This window comes from Zalophus californianus, chromosome 8, assembly GCF_009762305.2.
Source record: "Zalophus californianus isolate mZalCal1 chromosome 8, mZalCal1.pri.v2, whole genome shotgun sequence".
NCBI lineage: Eukaryota > Metazoa > Chordata > Mammalia > Carnivora > Otariidae > Zalophus > Zalophus californianus.
In genome coordinates this window covers 25,833,687-25,851,974 of record NC_045602.1, presented here as the reverse complement: position 1 = coordinate 25,851,974, position 18,288 = coordinate 25,833,687, and the positions used below count along the sequence as shown (strand labels likewise).

Here is an 18,288-nt window from a genome sequence, read left to right as displayed (position 1 = left end):
TTCGCTCTCCCATGTCCCAGGCCAGCTCAGCAGGACAGAAGGGTGAGGTCATGGGGCTGGGGCTGGTGGGGCTGGTGGGGCTGCTTGATTCCAGCCCCCACATTAGTCCTGATGTGTAGACGTTGTGCTGTGCCCCCTTCCTCTCCACAGGATGACACTGAGGGACTTTAAAGTGCATTTCATGCTTCTGGTCATTTGTAAACTGATCCCAGGCCTGCTGAATCAGGAGGTGGGCCAGATTCAGCATGCACCATGCAAGAGGGGAAGTGGGAGAAGGGGAGCACGGCTGGTGGCCGGATGAAGTCGCCCCAAGGTAAGCACGTGCACAGGAACTGGGGCTCTTGGGGCTAGAGTAGCAGCTTTCCAGCAAGGGTGGGGACGCGGGCGCACTGCGGGTGAGGGTGGGGTTTGTGCCCTACACGGGGCATCTGGCTGAGTGTGAGGGATTTTGCTGGTTGAGCCGTGTGCTCTGGCCCTGGGCCATGTCCTCCTCAGCCCCCGGAAGCCACAGGCACACATGCATGGTAGAAGTGGGGGTTCAGTCTTTGGTTTTAGGACAAGGCCATTTCTATGCTGAAATAACCACCCCTTAAAGACAGGCTTGAAATAGTAATTTTGTCCTATGTATCAGGCTTGCCTGGAGGTCGGTGGTGAAACAAAATCAAGGATTCTTAGCTCACCACTTACAGGAGACAAATGTGTCTGAATTCTCAAAGTGGAGAGATTTTGTCACTGTGTCCCTTTCTCCACAGTGGAGGTGCTGAGCCATCTCTTTGGAAGGAAAGACTTGTAGGATATGATCTCAGTGGGCCAGGTGCCTTTGGCTCTGGCTTCCCCCTCTCACCACAGAGGTCCCTCCAGAGGCTGAAGCTTGGTCCCTGTTAAAATGCAAACCTCCCTGTGATCATGGACCTGTTCTCCTCAGTTAGTTAATACAGTTCCTTACTCAGGCAGTCAGTGCTTATGGGGCACAAAGTCTGTGCCAGGAACCATGCTGCGCAAAGGGGCTACAGTGATGAGAAGAGCTCTTGGTCTGTGTGTGTCTGTAGGACACAGGGTGGAAGGGGTGGGGTTGGAGGGGGGACAGAGGGAAGGCTGAGAACCCCACTCCCTCCAGATGGACCTTAGGGTGGGAATCTCAGGGCAGGTGCCCTGGGTCTGTGGGAGTGTGAAGCTGAGGGAGCCGGGGGCTTGGCTCACCTCACTTCATTCTGCTCCAGACACATTCTGGAAGAACCCACAGTTTCTGCTGTCTGTCTGGAGCCCTCAGGAGGGCAGGAGTTTCCTGATGCCCTGCAGCATGCTGGTGTCCCTGCTCCAGAAGCCCAGGCACAGGCACCGCAACCGGAAGCCTCACCTTGCCATCGGCTTCTACCTCTTTAGGGTGAGTGGGCCTCCAGGGCCCACGGCCTCGTGGGGCATCTCCCACCACTGGGTATCCTTCCTCCCTGTTTCCTGTCCTCTTCACCATCTGTCTCTGTCTCCACGCAGACTTGGGTGCAGACCTTGGCTCTATCCCTTGGGAATATGTGATCTAGAACACGTCACCTGCTGGCCCTTGAGCATCAGCTTCCTCATCTGTAGAGTGGGGACACTGATATTTATGCAAAGGGTAGACCAGAAGGACACCGCATGCCAGTGCTCCTCATGGGGCCCGGCACACAGTTCATACAATCAAGACCGCTGTTCTTTTCCTCTCCCAAAAAGTCAGGGTTGCCTTCCATCACCCTTTTCCAGAATTCCTGATGATGAATTAAATGTCACTGACTAGAATAGCAAGTCTTATGGGAGAGACAGGGGCCCTTGGGGGGAGCCTTCTTACATATCAACCTCCATTAGTTTGTGCTTGTGGAAGAGTTGCATTCCCTGCCCAATGAGGCCTCTCTTTTTTCTGCTTTTCAGTTGAGCAAGGTGAGTGCCACACTTGACCAGCTGGCCCTGGTTTGGAGTGATGTCATGTGTGAGGTTCAGCTCGACTGTAGCAGCCTTACGTGAGGAGCCGTGAGCGTGTCCGGCAACAGTGCCAAAGGGATGAGTGCTTGCCATTCTTTTTACCCAAGGACCCTGAGAAATCCTTCTGCCTCTTTGGGGTGGTCTCTGAGCCTGGTGTAGAACCAATACATGTTAGAATTTATTAAATCCCTGCGTAAATAGCTAGCACTGATATTGAGGACCATCCTGGTGTCAGAAGAATGGTAAATCATAGTCTTAGAGCCTGAGTTATGAAGCCCATAGTAAAACAGATCTGTAACATATGGACATCAGGAGACCAAGCAGCCCACCTCCTTAGGGACAAGGGACAAAGGCTTGGGAAAATGGGACAGAAACACAGACAGGGGACAGGAACAAGTGTGGCTCTCATGTGCAGCGGGAGCCTAGAGGAGCAGCTGAGAAGGTTGGAGGGACCCCAGCCTCTGCGAGCGTGGTGGCTATTATTTTGTTTCCCAAAGTAAACAGGAGTGGAAAACTGCATTTTCTCAAATTAGATTGAATCAAGTAAAAGGGTTTTTGTAAAAGAAACTATTTCTGTATTAGGTGTCTTGGGTCAGTTTTGGATTTTTTTCCTCCTGTAGGAACACTGAAGGCTCCCAAAGTTCCCCATAAATTTTTTTAAGTTATTTATATCATGCATATTTCTAAATAGACTTCGGGTCAGCCTACAATAAAACTGTAAACAGAACAAAACTATAAGCCAGTTAAAATTTATAAGGCAAGAAAAAAGTCATATATGGATAAGGTAAGCAGTTGAGTCTACAGGGAACGCTAAACCTAGGACAGCTAATATGGCTGATTATAAAATTTAGTTCTGAGATTCCCAGTAGCCAAGGCAAAAATGGCAACAGGATGATTCTCTAGTTCTTATTGTCTGCTAAAGGAAAGCATGCATCATCAGGAGGTACATTTTGTTTCCTTAGCCTTGAGTGGAACCTGTGAAATGTTTTTATGTTAGATGGGTAACATCTTTGTTATCTTTATATAAACTGGAGTGAAGAACCAGCATATGGTCCTCCTCTCCCTCTACAACCCTTGAGTGAGAGCAAAGGGGAAAGGCAGCAAGAAAGAAAGATAGGGAAAGATGGGGAAATAAAGGAGGGAGAAAGGACAGAGAGAGAGAAAATAAGAGAGAGAGGGAGGGAGAGAGAGAGAGAGAGAGAGAGAGAGAGAGAGAGAGAATATGAGATAAAACAAAAGACACACGCCCAGGCAATGTGAAAGGCAGAGCCTGATTCAGGTCTTCTGAACTTTTGTCCAGTTCTCTTTCCCCTTCACTGAGATGATGTAGAATGTCCAGTTTATCTGTACGTAGCTGTTTTACTGTAGGTGGGGAGATGTTTGGTGGTCCACCAGTATCTGTGACCATAGTCATGTCATAATCAACCTTGAAATTACATCACATACATGGAGGCAGCATCAGGGAGTGTAAAAGACAAGGACTTTGGAGCTCAGCTGCCCTGAATTCCAACGCTGGCTGGGACTCTTACCAGCTAGGTGACCTTGGGCACATGACCTAACTTGTCTGAGACTCAGACCCTTAACCGTAAAATGGAAAGTGCAGACACAGTGACATTTCTCACATCGTTTGTATACAACATTGTTTTTAATGTAAAGTTAAATGGATTGACATGTGTTTCATCAGCCCCACATAGGATTCCAGCAATGGTGCTCATTCCTGACATGTTGTGTTTTTTCCCCTCCACTGCTCACCCCTTTATCTTTCCACTGGAGCAGGTTGGGTTTGGCTAATCAGAGATCACCTTCATCCTGTCTCCTGGCCAAGGACCCCAGGGCTGGCTAGAAGCCCTGGGTATCGTCTTAACTGAGGCTCTTCCATCCTCCACCCACAGTACTATGGTGACCAGAGGAGACTGCCTCCTGAGTTCTTCTGGAAAAATACTCCCCTAAGGTGGCCCGAAGCATTTCTCACAGAGAAAGAAGGGAGTCAAGAGCTGCAGCTGGAGCCAGGGACATACCTCATCGTGCCCTGCACCTCTGAGGCCGGCCAGGAGTCGGAGTTTCTCCTGAGAGTCTTCCCCAGGAAGCACATCTTTCAGTAAGGACATAGGACTCCCCTGGAGTTTGGGGCCCCCTTGGGCCAGGGGAAGTATGGAGGAGGAGGCGGAAATTGCAGAGGACGGGGTCTGTGTGGCCAACACAGGAGAGGGGTAGGGAGAGCATGGAGCTCCCTGCACGGGGAGCGCCCTTCCTTTCCTCCTCCCCACTCTCTTAAGAAATGAACAGTCTGCTAGACATTCAAGAGAAAAAGCTAGACTAGGCCTGGCCCCTGCACCGGAAGCTCAAGGCCTGGAAGGGACAGGGACGTATGAGCAGTGATTTATGCTATACTATGTCCAGTGCAAGCATTTAACTACACAGGGTGTTAGCAGAACATCAAGGAGGAGCATCTGAGCCAAACTCCCGTGGTCCTGGGGGAAGCAGGGGTGGCTTTGGGGAGGTGTTAATTTCTAGGAGCTGCATAGGGGTTGTGCACATGAGGGGAGGCTGTCATCAATGAGCAGGCTTAGATCCATAAGTGTGTGCAAGTGAATCAATAGACACGCATCCCAGCCCAACTTCTGCTGCTGCTTATGATTGTTTTGACACGACAGCCCGTCAGTGCTTAGAATCCAGTTCTCTTTCTTTTTTATTGGTGGTTTGGCTCTATGTAGTCTGACCTGACCTCGAGCCTCACTGCCTGTCCATGCTGATAGTATATATGAGTAGGAGTCGTTTGGTGTAGGTGGGGACAGTGAAAGGCATGCCAGGCGTGGAAATGAGCAACAGCCCGGGGGCATGTGGGGAGCAGTGTGTGGGGCCATGTGGCTGGACTGTCTACTCCAAGGAGAAGTGGGGGGAAAGGCGTGAGAGCGGGGCGAGCCCACATGGCAGATCAGTTAAAGGACTTGGAAGATGTGTTCCCAGGGGAGGGAGAATATTGGCCAAATGCTCTCAGGAAGTAATTCTGCCTTTTGTTTTCCCTCAGTGAAATCGGCTGCAACGTCAGTGCTGTCTTCTCTAAGGTGCGTAGGCAGGTGGCATTCCACACGCTGGGACCGTTTCCAAAGGACGGTGGGCTTCTCCCCTCATGTTCATATGTTGGGGGAAGAAGTCTGCAGATCCTGAGGACCCTACTCTACGGCACCCATACTATGTTCTCTTTTGTGCCCTAAGAGTCCCTAGTTCTGCTGTTTTTACACCAGGAGAACTGCCCTTCTGGTCAGGTCCTTGTCATGGAGGGCCCAGAGTGCCCAGTACATGAGTTATACATCGACTTGCTTCTGCTTCTTTCTACCTGGTGTTTCTTTTACCCATTTCACTGTCTGCTACTTCTCCAAAGCCAGTGAGAATTAGAGAAACAAAAGATGTGTGAATGCTGTGGTAGAAAACTTAAGACGGTGCTCAAGGTCCAACTTATAGATTTCTGGAGCCTGGGGGTCATGAGACAGTGTGTGCTGAGCATCCATTCATCTAGGTGAATGATGAGGTCTTTCCATGTGTCTGTTCCTCTAGGAAATAGTGGACCAAAATGAAGGGCAGGATGAATTCTTCACTAAACTCTTTGAGAAGGTAAGTTGGCCAGGGGTGGTGGTGAGCAGAGGGCAAAGCAGGGGAAAAAGTGGAGCATAGAATTCCATGGAGGATGTGTTTGAAGCTGCCTGATCCTGGTACAAAGTCTGATGTAAGGTTACTGTTCCCCAAACGGCCACTTTATATTCAAATCCTCAAGTTTTTAGACAAGTTAAGTGGAAGTGGATTGTCTCCAGAAGGCTCCTGTAAAATGCATATCTGTTCTTGGAAGTGACTTTGAGTAGTTGTAGGAGAAACGGCTTTAATCTTTAATCCCTGAGAAAAAGGAATGTAGAGTTTAGAATCCGTGTTGGCAGTGGGTGCAGAGCATGGTAATGACAAGCCCAAGGGGCCTGGGGGAGCCCAAGGAAGAAGACCCCTTGGGTGGTCACCTAGAGAAGGGATAGGGCTGGGAAGAGGGCATTAGGGAAGAGAGGGCCTGGGGCTGCATACCTGGTCCCCTTGAGGCCTTTCCTTAAGCTGACCCAGATCAGGAGGCCAGTGGTGTGAGGTCGGGCTCTGGAAGCCGCTCTGTCCCTAAGCTGCAGGACACTAGGTCCGTTGAGGAATAAGACACAAATACACTAGAAATCTGGCATCTGACAGCTTAGTGATGTCATTAAAACTACAAGGGCATGAGCTCCTCGTGTTAGTAACTCTCCGGATTTAATTCACAATGTGCCTGCCCCCCAGTCTTCTCTCATATTCACCCCTGGCATTTTGCCTAATGTAGCCAGAGAGGATAGTTAGAATCTTACCTGTGTTGTTCATAGATGTTTTCCTCCATACCAGGGGTTTCCAAACAGTTTCTGTTGCAGTCCTTTTATCAAATGGAATCTCATTGAGAACCCCAATATATATAAAACAGGTAAAACTGATATATTATGAATATGTATCTGTTTTATAAGCTCACATTGATGATACTTACATTTCATTTATATTTTTTAAGGTTAAATTTTTTTTTAAAGATTTTCTTTATGTGAGAGAGAGTAAGCACAAGCAGGGGGAGCAGCAGAGGGAGCGGGAGAAGCTGGCTCCCCGCTGAGCAGGGAGCCCGATGCGGGGCTCGATCCCAGGACCCCGGGATCACGACCTGAGCCGAAGGCAGACGCTTAACCAACTGAGCCCCCTAGGCGCCTCTTTAAAGTTAAATGTTAATGTAAAGCGTTGCTTCTGATAAACTCTAAAATTAAAACTTGGACCCTTGGCTGAAGATCTCTTATTAAGAATAAAATTCAAACCAAATTGTTTGCTGAACTCCTAAAGCATCTTGATGAAACTCAGTTTGACAAACACCATTATTAGACTGTTTCTTATGAGTCCTGTCCTGCTGGGGTTCCCTGGGCTTGACACCCGGGCTCACTTACTCCGCCCAGAAGTGGCGTATGTTCCGTGCAGAGCAGGGCTGGGGTGACTTCCCAGCTCTCTTCTCCTGCAGCCCCTCTGCATCTAATGAACCTTCGGTAATGATAATTTTCTCCTGCTGCTCTGCTCCCACTTCAGTATCCAGAAATAAATGCAGTGCAGCTGCAGAAGATCCTGAACCACATGACCTGGTCAAGTGAGTATTTCAGAGTCATCCTGTAGGACTCAAGGGGCACGGCTCTTCTGAACTCCGGGTCTGCTCTCTTTCCCCTGTGGGACACATGAATTCCTGCACCAGGGTCCCCTAAGCAGCTGTGTCTTACACCAGGGTGGGTCATGTAGCAGTAGAGAAATTTATACAGCTTGGAAAATAGATTTTTTGTTTTTTGTTTTTGGGGTTTTTGGTTTTGTTTTTGCTTTGCTTTGCTTAGTTTGGGTGTGTAGAGATACATAGCTATGAAAATAAAGATTTCTGATGTTTTGCTAGTTTGGGAAGAATATCTGAGTACTTCTTTCTTGGCATATAAATTCCATGTGGAAGAACTGTACCCAGCCTGGCATATAAATATTGTATTTATATACAATGTAAGTGTTGACTAGCCCTCCCAGGGAGCTTTCTAATGGACTCGTATTTAAGTTGACCAACCTTCAAAAATTTGAAGGAGGGGAGCACATCCCCTCAGAGGGCTGCAAATGGCCAGTATGGATGCCCTCACAGGAAATTTGAGATATATTGTTAAGAAAGTTTAAAGTCCATGGAAAATTTTTTATATGTATATTTCAAGTGGGAAGAACATGATTTCTCCAGGGAGGAGAATGAATTTCAAAACAAAGAAAGTAAACCAAACAATTAACAGGTATTTGCCACCTAACATATGTGATTGATTCTCCTTTATATGAAGCCAAGACTTCAAACCCAAACAAATTAGAGTCTAGGGTGTTGTATAACTCAGGGCTTGAAATAATTTCCAGATGGCTCCTCAAAGCCAAATTCAGGTATTATAAAAGAACCAGAAGGTGAGATTCTAGAAATTATAGAATTTAAGAATCCCCCCACCACCACCCGCGACACACATACCCTGGAAAATAAATTCTAGGGAAATTATCTAGAAGAGATAGTCTGAGCACATTTATAATTTTTTAAATGTTTTGATCACAAGTATGCAAAGTGGTTTTCCAAAGAACGTGTGGACAAATTGCTTTCATTTAGTCCTATGAGAGAATTTTTGGATTGACAGATCAGAGAACTACTGTGGTTTTGGGCAAAATACTTGGCAAAGTATCTGATGGTAAATGATGACATGTGGGTTGGGAAGTAGCAATATGAGATGTATTCACAAGTCTGATTACCATTCCCAAGAGTTATATAAATGCGAAACCAGAGGGGTAATTCTATGTTATAGATGAGAGTCTGTAAGTATAGATGAGAGTCCCTGGTTTCTCCCCTTCACTTCCTCAGGTTTTATCAATGACTCAGAAGAGGACACGGGAGGTAGGCTTACCAGATTTGCAGATGGCACATTAATATAATAGATAGCTGAACTGAAATTCACAATGCTCATAAGCTGTGTCCCCAAACCAAAAAGATGAAACAGAGTCAGGATGATAATTAAAAACTGCCATTTCATTATTTTTTAAAAATTGATTGCCTAAGTTCCTGGCAGACAAGATCTCATTTTTGTGGCAGTTTACGTAAAGAAATATATCTGGTTAATATAGTTAACCTGGAGCTTAACACGAGCTCATAGTTTCAAGTTGCTGCTAGATAAGCTAATCTAAATTCAGGCTATATTTAATGAAAATGTTTAGATTTGTATTTTTGAAATTGCCTTCCAAGGAGTATTAGACACTATGAAGTTTTAGGAAATGTTCCATGAAATAAAAGGGGTTAGACTCTGTGGTCAATTGTGCTCAGGGAATTCTGCATTAAACAAAAACAAAATTTCGATGCTGGCTTCTCAATACCTACCATGTGCTAAGATGCATGGTGAATGGATAAAAGGGTCTCTAAATACAAAATATTTCAAATATAGTTGAACTCAAAACCCTTTCTCCGCAGAACACCATCATTGGAACATAATTTGGGAAATACAACTTGAAAATTTGGGAAGTCATAGTCCCCTTGTACTCTGCTTCATTAAACTGCAGCTCAAGGAGTGCATTCTGGTCTTGGTACCACATTTAGAGAGAAGATGGCAAAGCATAGGGTCTAGAAGAAGGCAAAGAGAGTTTAGAAGCCACGTTTAGTATGGAGAGGAGACGTTGAAGAGCAGACATATGCCTGTCTATGCCTTTCTGGAGGCAGAACTCGGACCAGAGACTGAATTTTGCAGGAGATTCCTTTGGAAGTAACATAAATTTCTCCTGACTGGAGCTATGCCTCCATGTGAAAAAGCAAACACCCATAACCGAGAGACCGTCCACCAAACATCTGAGGAAAGGATCCCCCAGTTTAGGTGGAACTTGAACAGATTGATCTCTCAGCTCTCTTTCAGATTTGGGAGTCCGTGACTCGGTGAGGTACCCATATCCTATGTACCCGGGGCTATGTTCACCTGCCTATGGTGGAAGCAAAGCCAGGCTGTAACCGGCTCATCTCCACAGGGCTTTATGGTGCTCTTTGGGTGTAGGAACCACCACTGAGCCTTCTCTCTCTGCTGCCCTCTTGTTTTTACTCCCCGCTACCCCCCATAAATGATGGTCATTGGAACCCACAGGGGGCCTAGACAGCTCATTTCCCATTCAGAAAAGGGCTGTGCCTTCCTAGGGCCACCCCCATGCACACTCTTCCTGTCCCTCTGCAGGTCTGGGGAACGCCCAGCCTCTCTTCAGCCTGGACGCCTGTCAGGGGATCCTGGCCCTGCTGGACGTATCTTTTCAGGTTTGTGGCAGGAGGCATGCTGCTGCTGGTGGAGAGCCTCGAGCTGGGCCAGGCTGCCTGGGTCTGAATTCCAATCCAAGCACTTCCTAGTCGTGCGATCTCAGACAAGTCACGTAGCCTCGTTGTGCCTTCAGGCCCTCGTGTGCAGCGTGGAGATGCTATTAAAAGCTACTCTGTAGTATCAGCGGGAGAATGCACGTAGGGTAACCCAGGCAAAGTGCTTAGTGCTGTCATCCAAGGAGTGGTGAATATTAGCTATGAATAATAAGAATCTTATTTGCCGACAGTGAGGATGAGGCAGCTGCAGGGGGGTGGTGGTTAGGAGCAATCCTCTGGGTAAAAAGACTCTGTTCCAGGAGACTCAGGCTCCCAAGTTTTGCAGTTGGTGACCAGGCAGTGGCTGCTCCCATTTACAGAGCAGGAAATCAGAGGTCAGTAAGCTCAGTGGCATGCCACAGACTCTGCTTTCCTGGCTCTCAGCCCTGTGATGTTTCTAGCAAACCCTCTGCCTTTCTAAGTGGACAATTTAATCACAGTTTAATTATCCATGGTACAGAGGGGCACGTAGAATGGAGAGTGTGGGGTGGGGTTTGCAAATATAAAAGCGGTCTTTGAAGAAACGTTGCAGAAGACAGCGTGAGGCGGTGGGCAGGTGTGCCGGCATCGGAGGAGGTCCCAACCTTACCACCGGCTGCATGAACTTCAATAGGAGTATCCTCTCTGAGCCCCCGTTTTATCATCCATTACAGGGGGAGAGTGAATACCTACCTCACCTAGGAGGTGAAAATGAAGTGATGTAGGTCAAGCATATAACTCGGGCTCAAAGAGAGGTGTGTGTGGTGGTATGTTGACCTGGTCTCCCTGATGCAGAGGTATTGGGACATGATACAGTCTACAAGGCCAATCATTAAGCTTTTAACTTTTTTAAAATTTTTTTATTGTAATGTTGATCACCATACATTACATCATTAGTTTTTAATGTAGTGTTCCATGATTCATTGTTTGTGCATAACACCCAGTGTTCCACGCAGAATGTGCCCTCTTTAATACCCGTCACCAGGCTAACACATCCCCCCACCCCCCCTCCCCTCTAGAACCCTCAGTTTGTTTTTCAGAGTCCATCGTCTCTAATGGTTCGTCTCCCCCTCTAAGCTTTTAACTTTTTATAAAATGACTAAATATAAGAGCCACCCTGTGACAGACTCCTTCCAGAAGTTGGTTTTAACAATAATGGGGAGAAAAAGTTACTGTTTTTTTATTTAAATCACATCAGATTGGCTGTGTCAAAATATCCTTTCTCACTGAATGTTAGCTGTTGTCATCACCAACATCCCCTCCATCATCAGTCTTCTCCCAGTGCGGCTGTGTTTCTGGCTCCTGCTGTCCCTTTCTAGCAAGGGCGAGGGAGCCCAGGGCTGGACTGACCAGCCAGCAGAAGCCAAGCAGGGCTATCAGACAGGGGGCAGGGCTGTCCACAAATTACACCCTGTTGTGCGGAGGGCCAATTGCTGCTGCCAGGGGTGTGAAGGCAACTCCCCTAGAGGCTTTGACCTTAACCCTCTATCAGCTTAATGCGTCTGGTACTGTGAGCATCCAAGAGTTCAGAGACCTGTGGAAGCAGCTGATGCTCTATCAGGTAAGAACAAGTCTTAACCACACCTCCTTACGGGGGTGGGGGGCAGAGATGGCAGTTCTGCGAAACTGTGTAAGGCACCACGCCTCTTTCAGCCCCGTGTACCCCACTGTTCACCCAGCTGCTCTACCCTCCCTTCAGTGCGCCCGCCTTCCCCCTCTCCCAAACTCAGCCTGTTCCAACAGTCTCCTGGATTTCTAAAGTGTATGTCTGATGATGTCGCTTCTTACTGAAAGCTTTTTAAGACTCCCCACGGTCGTCAGTTAAGGTCTGAACTCTAGCATGGCAATTAAAGTCCTGCATCAGTTGGCTTCTTCCTGTTTTTCCAGTTCTTACTCACCACTATCCGCCTTGTCTCCTGAGTCTGAAAGCTGGCAGCCCTTCAAGGTTTGGAGAATGTGCCGAAGTCAAGTACATTTGGCTATACCCAGGCTGTCTATCCGCATGACAAAAAACCACTCCATATCTCAGAAGCCCGGACCCTCTGCCTATTCTTGTCCTGGCAGCAGGCCCTGGCTGGCAGGGTCTCACGTTGGCCGAGGGTCCACTGCTGCATGGACACTGGGGCATGGAGGGGCTCTCGGGTGGTGCTTGGACACGCCTGGCTCCTGAGCCTTTGGTGTGGGTTCTTCACAGGAGGTTTTCCACAAGCACGACAGTAACCAGTCGGGATACCTGAACAGGACTCAGCTGCAGGCCGCCAGGAGGGACGCAGGTAGGCACAGGCTGAACAGGGGCTGCAGGCCGCACCCTCGCCGGGCTGGGAGAGCAGGGGGTGCGTCACTTCTGAAGTAATTTTAATGTGCGGAGTTGCTCCCAGAGGCCTGAAGATGTGGATCTGCAAATCACGGAAACATTTATTATCACTCTCACTATGGTCACAGCCGACATTATTGAGGGCTGGGGATTCCACGCTCTCGTTTAATCACCCACACCGAGTGATAATCCCCACTTTACAGAGAAGTTGCAGCTCAGAGAAGTTAGGTAACTTGTCTGGAGCCTGAATCCAGGACTACCAGGCCCCAAAGTGGATGTTTTTGACCACTCTTGAGCAGACTGCCTCCTGCCTTGAAGGCCAGCATCCCAGTCAACAAAAAGATCCTCATGCTGGTGGCCCAAGGGGCAAGAATGGGGAGTCGAGATGGAGATAAATTTAATGGACTACATAATTAAACAACTCATACTGAACCCCATAAAAGAAGACCCCCGTGTCATCAGGATTCAGGTCCTGGAAGGGGAGAGAGCTGAAGAGGCCTCAGGTGGTGGGGAGGGGGCATGAGTTCTCCAGCACCCATGACCGGAGTCTGTATTCCATGCAGGAATCGTGCTCAGTGATGATGTCTGCCTGCTGATGCTTATCCGGTACAGCGGCCCCAACCTCCAGATAGACTTCGTCGGCTTTGTCCACTTGATGCTGCGCGCAGAGAACATGGAGGGTGAGCTGGTGGGAAGGAGGCAGGGCCAGAGTTCCCTCTGCACTCTTTGTGGATTGCCCACCTGTGCCCAGTTCAAGCAGGAGGGAGGACAGCAGCTGGCACAGAAACAACAGGCCAGGAGCTATGGGGGACGCTGGCTCTGTGCCCGAGAAACCCAGCTGCATCGCAAGCTCATGTACACCCCATCTGTCCCAGGGGCAAAGGCCTGAGGCAGCTCACTTACCCTTGTAAAGTGTGGCCACATGGGGCTGAAACCAGGTTCCCAGGCGAGGGGATGGAAGAGAGTAACCAGTTCGTAATGTTTCCTTTTAGCTGTGTTTTAGCTGTGTTCCTTTCTGCTGCATTTTCACAGATGCCTTCCAGAACTTAACCCAAGATGGCAAAGGGATATACCTCCAGAAGCCAGAGGTAAGCCTTTGTCCATGGGGTGGACTCACATCATCTTAGGCAGAGAGGGCCACGGCAGGTCTAGGCTCTTGTGAAGGAGCAGGGTTCTGGGGCCTTCGTTCTACTGAGTTGGGGATGTGGCCCTGCATTCACTGCACTCATCCATTCATTCGTCCGCTCTTTACTGAGCACTCAGTCTGTGCTGGGTGCATAGCCAGGGACCTAGACCCTGACTCAGTGGACCCAATGACTGTGACCACAATAATGCCATGGAACAAATCCACCCAACTTCAGCTCTGACAACAGTACTCACTGAGTTCCCCAGGTACATGTTTGGGAGTGAGTGCATCTCCAACTGGCTGGCTCGTGATTGGTGGGTGAACTGGGAGCTTTGCTGGGGTACCTTCATCGAGGAAGCTCTGGCCAGGCCTCCTCATTGTCTCCGGACAATGGCAGAAGTACAGGGGAGCGAGCTTACACATGCAGGGCCTTCCAGATCAGGTACTTCGTGCTCTGCAACTCATTCTGTTGTCCAAAGCAAGTCACATGGCCAAGCCCACTTCCAACACATAGGGAAATAGGCACCTCGAAGTCACTTGCAGAGGGCATGGACACAGACTGGGTGAAGACCCAGGCCAGCAATGAACTCCAGCACAGACAGTAATAGGGGAGCTGGTCTGAATAGGGCATTTCACAGAGGCCTTTTTGGAGGAGGTGACATCAAAGTTGAAATCTTGATGATCAGAAGGAGCCAGGGAGGCAGAGTGGAGAGTAGGAAAGGCTCAGGCTAGAGGGAACAGCGTGTGCGGTCCTGGCTAGAGTAGAGAGAATGACAAAACTGGCTCAAGATGAGTCTGAAAAGATCAGGGTCAGATCTTTCTCAGGAGCTGGCCTAGCCTTTCCCCTATGGGCTGGGATTCTGATCTTGTGTGGGTAGCCTCTTCTTGCACCTCATATAGTGGTTCACACATAATAGGAGCTTGACAAATGTTTATTAGTGAATTAGTGAATGAGATGATATGCCGATAAGACAAATCTGTGCCTGACACTGATGGTCTTCCCTGATGATTCAAACCGCATGGATTTACTGAGCACCTACTGTATGTCAGATGTGGCACTAGGTAGAGTTTGCTGCAAAGACATTGGAGTCTGGAATTAAATTATCTGTTCTTGCTTTGTAAAAATATGTCCTCTGTTTGGGCTGCTTAAAAAGGGTCTAGTAAAAGCTGAGGTTTCTTCCTTGACCTCCAATGTCCATTTTATGTAATATCTTTCCAAGATATTGGGATCCTCAGTATGTGTCTTGCCTCAGTCACAGTCGTATTTGAATGTGAAGACAGGATTCACCTGGAGGGGCAATGGTTAGAATCTTCTGAGCCCATTTCCATCTCCAATCCCCAAGCTCACGTGCTGATCCCAAGCAGTCCCTCCATAGTGCAGGCTCAGAGCTGGGAGGTAGGACAACATAAACGTGCAGTTGAAAGAGGGCAGCCCACAGCCCACGCAGGCTGCAGCAGTGCAATGTGCCATCACGGGAAGAGAACTGGACTGGAACCTGCGCTGAACCCAGTTACAGCGCTGCTTGTAACTAGCTGTGGGACCCTAGGCGACTCAACTTCAATATATATGGGCCTCAGCTTCCCCACATGTGAAATGAGTGAGCTGGTGTCTCTAAGATCCTCTTCAGCTCTGACCGTCTCTGGCTCCACGAGAAGGAGATCCTCAGGGCCATCCAAGGAAGTCTATAGGGAGTGGCAGCCAACTTGTTGGAATTTCACGCTGGTTTTCTCTGATGCCATTGGTAACTCCATCATTGTCCTCTTCATCACCAACATCAGCAGCAGCAACATTCTGATGTAATTGGCCTGGGGAGTGGTTTCTCCAGAGATCCCCTCTATTCGAGTCAGAGGGTCTATTCATTACACCCACATAAAGCTGTCAGACAAATGGGCCCATAAATGTAAACATGTAGAATATGCTCTAATGGATTTCTGCTACCCAGTTGGTCCACACACCTGCACACTGCTGTCATGAGAATGCCAAATTAAATTCATGGCAGAAAATTGCATTGATTGTTGAATACAGAATCAGCCAGTATCTTGGGTATCATCATTCACCGGCACCATGAGAAGTCAAGGTTGATTATATTTCAGGTTGATTTATACATACTACCAGATGGTGTGGTCCCTCTGGCTAAACCATCCATTACTGTCCTGTCTCCATGGCTTCCCAGGAACGAGGGGGAGGAGGTCCCAAGTCCTGTGTCAAGCTCCAGGGTCTAGTGACCAAAAAATGAATCACCCCTTAGCTGAATGTCAGAGGTCTGCCTGAACTGACCGTAATTTGCTTTTGCATTATGTCCAGTGGCTGATGATGACTCTGTACTCCTGAGAAGGCTGGGGCCCTATGTACCTTCACCGAGGATGCTGCATATGGCTCAAAGGTAGCCTTCGGCTGAGACCAATCCACACTCAACCCATTTACTGTTCTTCAGGACCATGTCTCCAGTCATCATCTTCTCAGCTGGGAAGTTTTCTTTTCTGCAGATCTCCCCTTCAGATAGGCAGTGTGCAAAAAGGGAAAGGAATTAGCAGAGATTGCCTTGGACTTGTAAAGACCAACTGTCATTCTCAGGCCACAACCTTTTCACAAGCAGAGATGTACCTGATGTGACCTAAGCAATCTGACTCCAGAATTGGTGTCTCAACCTTTAACAATACTGCCTCCATGGCTGTCCAACTTAAATGACCTTAGTCGAATGTTGCCCATTCGGGGTAATAGTCTAGGTTTTAAGATCTGAAGAGGGACTAGTATGTCCTTAAACAACTGCACCAGCTTCTAGAAATCGGTGGATTCAGGCTAAATTTCAACTGTGTGGAGGTGCGGTGGGGCTATATCAAGCTTTCAAGAACACAGAAAATGAGAGGATTGGCAGAGTCCAGGTGGGTTGGGCTGGCTCTGGCATTTGAGGTCACTGGATGGTCTTCTGCTACAGTATCTCCAGATGGTTGAATTTGGGGCCGGAACCAGTGGATTTAAAACACCTGAATTCTCCAAGAGCTTCCTGCATATAATAGGTGCCAATCTGTTTACTTGACCTATGGACTATCAGATCCATTTCAAATCAGTCCCCAAAGCCTCTGTGTGCCAACTTTAAAGAAGAACAACCAATCCATGCTATATCATAGAGCTAAGCAGTAGATGGTTGGTATCTCTGATTCTTTGAACTACCATGCTGCCTCAGTTTCACAGCATCCCTCTCAACCCAGAACCTGGAGGAAAACCAGAATAAAGACCATCTCCCAAAGTCCATACATTTTACTCACAGGTTAGCAACCCAGAGCCATTTGTTAAAATTCTATTTATTCTTGATTTCCAAACTGTTCTAATAGACATGACTGTCTGGTTTCCAAACCCATAAAAGACTAAAGGAGGAAGCTGAATAAAAGGGTGTCCATTCGCAGAACAAAAGGAAACCTGACAGTCCGATAAATGGGCACTGAAGAAGGAGCAAACACTTTCTAAGCATGGCTTAAGGAAGTAGAAAAGTATTTTACTTAGAAAAAACTTTATTGATTCCAAATGATGAAATGTAAAATGGTTTTCCATAAAGTTCCAGGCACATGAGGTATTACTGTTTTTATAAATGATGATCATGTGTTATAGGCAAGATTTTTATGTCTATTTATTTGTCAGTATCTCTGTCTTTAGATTCTGCCATTGTAAATATTTGTTTTAATTAAATAGCTATTGCTTTGGTCCCATGAAGGCAATTTGGAAGATTTTTGGTGGTGGGCAGGTGATACCATCGTCCCGTTTATGACCCTTGGACTACAGTGTAATAGTTTTGGTTGGTGCCAATGACATTTATATCAAAGTTAATTAAGTCTGATAGAACCTCCCTTCTAGCTTCTCAATGGTCTGAATGGCCCTCCTATGTCACTCATGTGTTACCCTCACTCGCCTGAGTCTATCACTGTGGTAACTCAGATGCCCCACGCCATGCTGACCTCCTCCATTCCTTCCAGTGCCCCCCAAAGCTAAGTACTGGAGACCAGGGGCAGAGCTGTTTTCCCACCCAAATATCCCTTCCCCATCCTCTGTCACTCCAGGGAATGTGAGGCAAGTAAAGATCTGGGACAGGATGGACCGTACAAGGGTCAGAGTGAGGTCAGGCTGAAGGTCTGAGAGGTGGACATCTGCATTTCCCGGAAGTTAAAAGCCAAAAGTTGGATCCTGACCGAGACAAGCAGGAAGTGTGCAAACCCAGTGAAGGATTAGCAAGGAATCGGTCCTCAGGTGCCAAAATAGGTGAGGTCAGGGAGTCCGGAAGGTTGGGTTGTCCACCCACCCAGCGTAAGCACGCTGAGCATACCAGGCTGAGCCCACAGGCTGAGCACTGGCGCAGGCTTTTAAAATCTCAGGAAAAAAAAAGAAAAAAGACCCTAACTGGTGAAAAGAAAAGGACGGTTGCAAGAGAGGACTAAAATACCTGCCCTTTCTTTACCCCCCTTTTTTCTCTTTTCCTTCTCTCATGTTTTGTACAAAAACTCAGCCACCAAAGAGAACCTTCTAGATTCCAGCTGGAGTCTAGGGCAGGGCAGTCAGCAGCTGACTGTAAATAGCACTTCTTCCCTGCCACCATCACGCTGGGTTAGAGAAATGATTTTAGCCTCTGGGATTTTCAATCTGATGTTTCCCCAGTGAAATATCTGCATTTATATTTATAATGGGAAAAAGGAGGAAATGAGTTTCATGGGTCATGGGTAGATCAAAGTGGGCCAGCTGTGCTGGGCTCAGTTTTGGAACAGGCTGTGTGCTCAGTTCTCAGGGAGCTTTGGAAAGATGGCCATCTGGGGTCACTGGCCCCAGGTCCTGAGTCCCATCTCTTTTCCAGTGCCCTGAGGACCCAGGGGTACAAAATCCAACAGCAATGAAAGTGAGGAGACGTTGGGAAGGAACATTCTAGCTGGATGACATTGGGCTTCAGTTTACTAACTTGTAAAATGGAGCCCAAAACG

At 47.8% G+C, this 18,288-nt stretch overlaps 1 protein-coding gene across 1 annotated transcript in view; it reads left to right on the top strand.

Moving 5' to 3' along the window:
• CAPN14 (calpain 14) overlaps nt 1-17,022 on the top strand; it is a 36,013-nt gene extending 18,991 nt beyond the window's left edge. The window contains 14 exon segments of the mRNA XM_027620518.2: nt 151-236; nt 239-313; nt 1,221-1,384; nt 1,903-1,911; nt 3,846-4,051; nt 4,982-5,018; nt 5,509-5,565; nt 7,069-7,126; nt 9,735-9,799; nt 11,379-11,447; nt 12,081-12,159; nt 12,764-12,880; nt 13,233-13,288; nt 15,632-17,022. Of these exon segments, the coding sequence (XP_027476319.2) occupies nt 151-236; nt 239-313; nt 1,221-1,384; nt 1,903-1,911; nt 3,846-4,051; nt 4,982-5,018; nt 5,509-5,565; nt 7,069-7,126; nt 9,735-9,799; nt 11,379-11,447; nt 12,081-12,159; nt 12,764-12,880; nt 13,233-13,288; nt 15,632-15,658 (1,105 nt within the window). The 3' untranslated portion in view covers nt 15,659-17,022.
• The last annotated feature ends 1,266 nt before the right edge of the window (nt 17,023-18,288 follow it).